Genomic DNA, 6,256 nt, shown 5'->3' with positions numbered 1-6,256 from the left:
TCTCTTTCTTGAATTATAAATGCATAGAGTACCGCATGGAGGGTTTGATTTTGGAGGGTTCCTACCGTGCCTAGGACTTACTAGGACAGTGGAGATCCACAAATAGCTCCTTTTTAATAGCCCCCCCCCCCAAGGAATTTCACTACAGTAGTAAGAAATGTGATAAATATCATAGCTACTTATGTGTTGAATAACGCTTCACCAATAATATGTTCCCGCTATTGATTTAAATAAGGAGGCATAAAAGAGGTAAAAATGAGATTGAATGTTCAATATGATATGTCTTCATGTTTTTGATCAAAATAAGATATTCTGATCACTGCTTTTCTCCATAGTACACAAAATAATAATAATAATAATAATAATAATATCAATGATTCTTTTAATAGCAATATAATAATACTGTGTCATGTGTACAAACAAAAATTATGAAAAAAAAACATGTCAGTTTTCTAACAAACGAAGTCTTAAAAGATGGCATTTTTAATGCCCACAATAAAGTACAACATAATTTTAAACATACCCAAGATACATTGTTAGCAAAGTGAATTAGGGTCAGAAGGATTGCAACCCGATCTGTAAGATAATGTTTTATAAGAGTATGAAGGTTTATTAAGGTAAACTGGTAACCGCATCTTTCCTCCTGTATAGGAGAGGGATGATCCAGCAACTGCAGGTTTCTGCCAGTATCCACCATTTCCACAAGCAGGATCTTTGCTACCAGGTGCACATCCATTTCCGTTGCCATTTCCATAATATCCATGACCATTTCCACCATTTCCATTGCCATTTCCATTTCCACAACCGGGACCTTTTCCGTCAGGTCCACATCCATTGCCGTTACCATTACCATTTCCATATTTTCCATTACCACCATTTCCATTGCCATATTCGTTGCCATTGCCATATCCATTGCCATTTCCATTTCCACATCCGGGTCCTTTTCCGTCAGGTCCGCATCCATTGCCGTTACCATTACCATTTCCATATTTTCCGTTTCCACCATTTCCATTGCCATTTCCATTACCATTTCCATTTCCATTTCCACATCCGGGCCCTTTTCCGTCAGGTCCGCATCCATTACCATTACCATTTCCATTTCCATATTTTCCGTTTCCACCATTTCCATTGCCATTTCCATTACCATTTCCATTTCCACTTCCACATCCGGGCCCTTTTCCGTCAGGTCCGCATCCATTGCCATTACCATTTCCATATTTTCCATTACCACCGTTTCCATTGCCGTTACCATTACCATTTCCATATTTTCCACTACCATTTCCATTGCCATTTCCATTACCATTACCATTTCCACATCCGGGCCCTTTTCCATCAGGTCCACATCCATTGCTGTTACCATTGCCATTTCCATATTTTCCATTACCACCATTACCATTGCCATGTCTGTTACCATTACCATTTCCATTTCCACATCCGGGCCCTTTTCCATCAGGTCCACATCCATTGCCATTACCATTACCATTTCCATATTTACCATTACCACCATTTCCATTGCCGTTACCATTACCATTTCCATATTTTCCGTTTCCGTTACCATCACTATTTCCATTTCCACATCCGGGCCCTTTTCCATCAGGTCCACATCCATTGCCGTTACCATTACCATTTCCATATTTTCCGTTTCCACCATTTCCATTGCCATTTCCGTTACCATTACCATTTCCACATCCAGGCCCTTTTCCGTCAGGTCCGCATCCATTGCCGTTACCGTTGGTATTGCCATTTTTTCCATTACCACCATTTCCATTGCCATTTCCGTTACCATTTCCATTTCCACATCCGGGCCCTTTTCCGTCGGGTCCACATCCATTGCCGTTACCATTGCCATTTCCATACTTTCCATTACCACCATTTCCATATTTTCCATTACCATTACCATTTCCATATTTTTCATTTCCATTGCCATTTCCATTCTTGCAACCGGGCCCTTTTCCGTCAGGTCCGCATCCATTGCCGTCGCCATTACCTTTTCCATATTTTCCATTTTTTCCATTTCCATTGCCATTTCTTTTACCATTACCTTTTCCATATTTTCCATTTCCATTGCCTTTTCCATTTCCGTTACCTTTACCTCTTCCCTTTCTTTTTCCATATCCATCTCTGCAACCTTTTCCCCGACATGTAAGTGCCTTTAGAATTTTAGAATATCTTTTCTTGCCGTTTTTCTTCCCATTTCTGCCATAACCACCGTATTCGGAATCATCATCATCATCATCATCATCATCATCATCATCATCATCATCATCATCATCATCATCATCATCATCATCATCATCATCATAATCATCATCATCATCATCATCATCATCATCACTGTCAGATCCACTACTTGAGCTGCCACTTGACCCACTGCTTGATCCACTTCCTGATTCACTACTTGAATCACTGTCACTGCTAGACCCACTATCCGAATCACTTCCTGAGCTACTGTCAGATCCAGATCCAGATTTAGAACCTGAACTGCTTTCACTGCTCCCACTATCTGATCCACTTCCAGATCCGCTATCGGAGCTACAGTCTGATCCACTGCCAGATCCGCTATCGGAGCCACTGCTGTCTGATCCACTTCCAGATCCGCTATCGGAGCCACTGCTGTCTGATCCACTTCCAGATCCGCTATCGGAGCTGTCTGATCCACTTCCAGATCCGCTATCGGAGCCACTGCTGTCTGATCCACTTCCAGATCCGCTATCGGAGCCACTGCTGTCTGATCCACTGCTAGATCCACTATCGGAGCTGTCTGATCCACTGCTAGATCCACTATCGGAGCTGTCTGATCCACTGCTAGATCCGCTATCGGAGCTGTCTGATCCACTGCTAGATCCGCTATCGGAGCCACTGCTGTCTGATCCACTGCCAGATCCGCTATCGGAGCCACTGTCTGACCCACTTCCGGAATCGCTACTTGAACTACTGTCTGATCCACTCCCAGAAGAATCACTTCCGGAGCTTCCACTTTCATCTCCGTCATCGTCGCCATCGTCACCATCGTCTCCATAGTCATAGTCATAATCGTCGTCATCTCCCTCTCCGTCATCGTCCCCATCATCTTCTCCGTCATCGTCACCGTTGTCGTCTCCTCCGTCATCCCCTTCTCCGCCGTTACCCCCGTCTCCTCCGTCTCCGCCTTTTCCTCCATTGCCTCCGTATTTCAACAAATTTTTATATTTTGTTTCCCCTTGTAAAAGAATTCAATATATCTGTTTAAATCATACTTAAATAAACTTATCATCAATTTTGTTATGTCTGACAAAGTATAGAAACTTATTTCACAATTTCTTATACAATTATTAACACGAGTATCAAGGGTACATGTATGTTGCTGTGTCGAACCTTTATCTGGAGGAATGCAAGATTTGTGACGTCTCTTTGAAAGTTCTTTGCAGTGTAAACAAGCACAGTACTTTTGTTTTTTAGGAGTTTGTTAATGTACACAACCCTAATCTGTCTGCAGCTAAGATTATTTTAAATAAAAGAGAAAATTTGAATTGCATTTTTAAAATCAATTGTAAATTTATTCATAGATTAAAATGTACTTAAAAAAGAGAAATGAAATGTCAAATTGTAAATTAATTATTTTGAGGTTTGAGTAAACCTGGTCAAGAAAATGTGCTTTCATGAGTGATCTGATATCCTTTTTGAAGAATTAAATCATTCATCTATCTAATTTCATGATAAACCATGGTAGATAGTTTTTCTTACAAATTGAAAACAAGTTTAAATAAACATTATTCTTAGACAATTATGCCCGATCATTATCTGGGGTTAATATTCCACACAATAAAAGATGGCGACATTTTCAAAATTTCAGTTTAGATAGTGATAAAAACAATATTGATAAGACTTAAAAAGGTGACTAGTTCCTACTTTACTTACAATCAATCTCACATCCACAACTAGATGCAGAATAAACTTCATCGGAAGCACAACTCCTTTGTCTCCATCTTCCTCTGACTTTCTCTTCATATTTACACTTGTCTCCTTTATTTGCCCTCTTTCTACACCCTGTGATTAATATGAAGCTTTATTGCACAGGTTTTATTTCCATTGCATGGCTTTAATTGTTAACGTGGTTGATTCTTTTAAGTGACTAGCGGCAAGCAGAATCCGCTATATCAACTGTCTTGTATATTATACGTTTACATTTTGCACAATCAGATTGCGCTAAATCAAATATACTTATTGAAAAATGAATTTCCGAAAGATATTGTACATACCAACTTTAATACATTTAGAGAAATAATAATTAATTAACTTCATTTCATAAAGTGATACCTTTTTATTATCATAAAATTAAAAACATAAAGTCAGAAATTTTTTCTTTTACTTTTTTATCATTCTAGATTGTGTTTTTCGTTTACTCAGATTATATTTAATTTTGCATGGTCATGGAAAAAACTCACTTTTTTTTGCCAGTGCATCTCCTACGATGAGGCAAATAAGCAACAGGAGCAGTAAAGTCCGCATCTCCTGATAAACCCAAGTGGACGATTCTCTAAAATGATTAGAGAAGAAATGAGAATTGTTTATAGGGCGTTATAGAATTTGATCACGTGACCGACTTCATGTCATACACCAATGAAACTCTAAAAATGTATATCATTAATTTTATTTCTTAAATGAAATCCCAAACCTCTTTTAGTATATGTATCTGAAAAAGTAATCACCAAAATATAAGAATAATGTTACTTATTTACTATAGTAAATGTTGTACAATAATTTTTCTTTTTAGGATGGATCATTTATTTAAAATTAATATTGCAAAGAAAATAACAAAAGGACATAATTGTCCAAACAATGAGTTTTCAACATTCTAACGTTTTACAGACATGGAAATAGAGTGATTATTCCTAAGTCTTTACAAATTTTATTGTAATGTACTTTTAAGTCCCTCATTAAAGTTACAAAATTGCACCTGGTCCAATTTCTGATGACCAGAGAGGTTCGCTTTTTGCCCTGCTACCATTTTTGTTACAGTGATTTCTTTTTAGACTTGATGATGTTTTAAAATGTGTTTAGAAGTCGAAAATTAAATTTAAAAGACTGTCTTCATAAATGCACACCTGAGTATTTTTTAAAACACAAAATGTTATTAATGTGTTTATATCTTATGAATAAAATTAACATTTCATTTTGATTTAAATTTTGCTATAGTCAACCAATTTGTTAAATCTTCATCAAATATAGAATAGAATCATTAAATCGAATTTAGTGTTTAAAAACTAATCCATTGGAAGTTGGCATTGACAGACAATAAAAGTTCAAGAATAATAGTACAGCTTACTAAATTCAAATGTATAAAACATCCAATATAATTCTGTTATCCTACATGAGTCATAATGATCTCCTTATTACAACGTAATAATATCCTTTATATCAGATGAGAAAAAAATCAAATATTTAAAAAAAATAAAAGTATTTTTTAATGAGAGTTATTTATTATTTTGAAAATAGCTCTGGAAAAAATCAAAGTGAAACCATACACAGTTAGTGAATTGATTTAAAATAAAAAAAAACAAAACTTGTGATTATGAAAATCTAATTTGCATGGATTCCCAGGTTGCATAAGAACCTATGGATCTATAGTATATATTTTAAAAGCACTTATAGAAACTTGAACAAAAAAATGGAAGTAAATTAAAAATAAATTGAAGAAAATCTCACCAGTTCGGTATATTTATCTGTCTTCCCACTAGCTGTTTACAGGATTGCGTTCGAAAGGATACAATTCTTTCCAAGGGAATGCTCCTTTATATATGTTTTCCAGAAAGGTGAATCAGGTCAACCTTTCTAAGGCAACTGAATATGATAACGAGGGGCGGGCACTACGCACAGGAAACTGCAAATTATGATGAAGAACCAAGCACTGTTCCTGAATGCAAATTCTCTCCAAAAATAGTGGGTTGGCATTAATTGCAAAAATTCGACTACTGTAGTTGTTAATTACTTGGAATACGTACCACATTGCTGATTTTTTTTGTTTTTTGACTCTTTAAACTCTGAACGTTAGAAGACTCCTGTTTGTTTTGTCTAGGTACATGATATGCATTTATCATCGTCTAATAATATCTAATTACAGGTCATAGCAATTAATTTCATGATTTAAAAGAGAAACATAGGAAATGCATATAGCATTCCTGTAAGATTTTCTTTATTTGTTACCTGTGATCGTTATAAAAGTGCATGTTGGCTGCTTTTTTTTTTGTCTTTGTTATATGTTTAATATTTGCACCAT

At 36.2% G+C, this 6,256-nt stretch overlaps 1 protein-coding gene across 4 annotated transcripts; it reads right to left on the bottom strand.

Annotated features, from left to right (window-relative positions):
* Nucleotides 1-365: 365 nt before the first annotated feature.
* LOC134247149 (protein qua-1-like) lies at nucleotides 366-5,704 on the bottom strand. Of its 4 annotated transcripts, none has more exons than XM_062729482.1 (7): nucleotides 5,686-5,704; nucleotides 4,425-4,516; nucleotides 3,898-4,026; nucleotides 2,793-3,199; nucleotides 2,093-2,741; nucleotides 1,658-2,041; nucleotides 366-1,537 (listed from the first exon to the last, which is right to left on the bottom strand). In XM_062729482.1, exons 2-7 carry the CDS (start codon nucleotides 4,486-4,488, stop codon nucleotides 537-539), a joined length of 2,634 nt encoding a protein of 877 aa, XP_062585466.1. In that variant the 5' UTR covers nucleotides 4,489-4,516; nucleotides 5,686-5,704; the 3' UTR covers nucleotides 366-536. The 4 variants fall into 4 exon arrangements, with proteins under 4 accessions (XP_062585466.1, XP_062585467.1, XP_062585465.1 ...); XM_062729483.1 differs by having other exon boundaries at nucleotides 1,658-2,741; nucleotides 2,793-2,878; nucleotides 2,936-3,199; nucleotides 5,686-5,703; XM_062729481.1 differs by having other exon boundaries at nucleotides 1,658-2,741; nucleotides 5,686-5,703.
* Between the last annotated feature and the right edge of the window lie 552 nt (nucleotides 5,705-6,256).

The sequence above is a fragment of the Saccostrea cucullata genome, unplaced genomic scaffold, assembly GCF_032062105.1.
Source record: "Saccostrea cucullata isolate Sc308-1 unplaced genomic scaffold, CSIRO_AGI_Scuc_v1 ctg103, whole genome shotgun sequence".
Lineage (NCBI taxonomy): Eukaryota > Metazoa > Mollusca > Bivalvia > Ostreida > Ostreidae > Saccostrea > Saccostrea cuccullata.
This window is presented reverse-complemented; position numbering and strand designations above follow the sequence as displayed.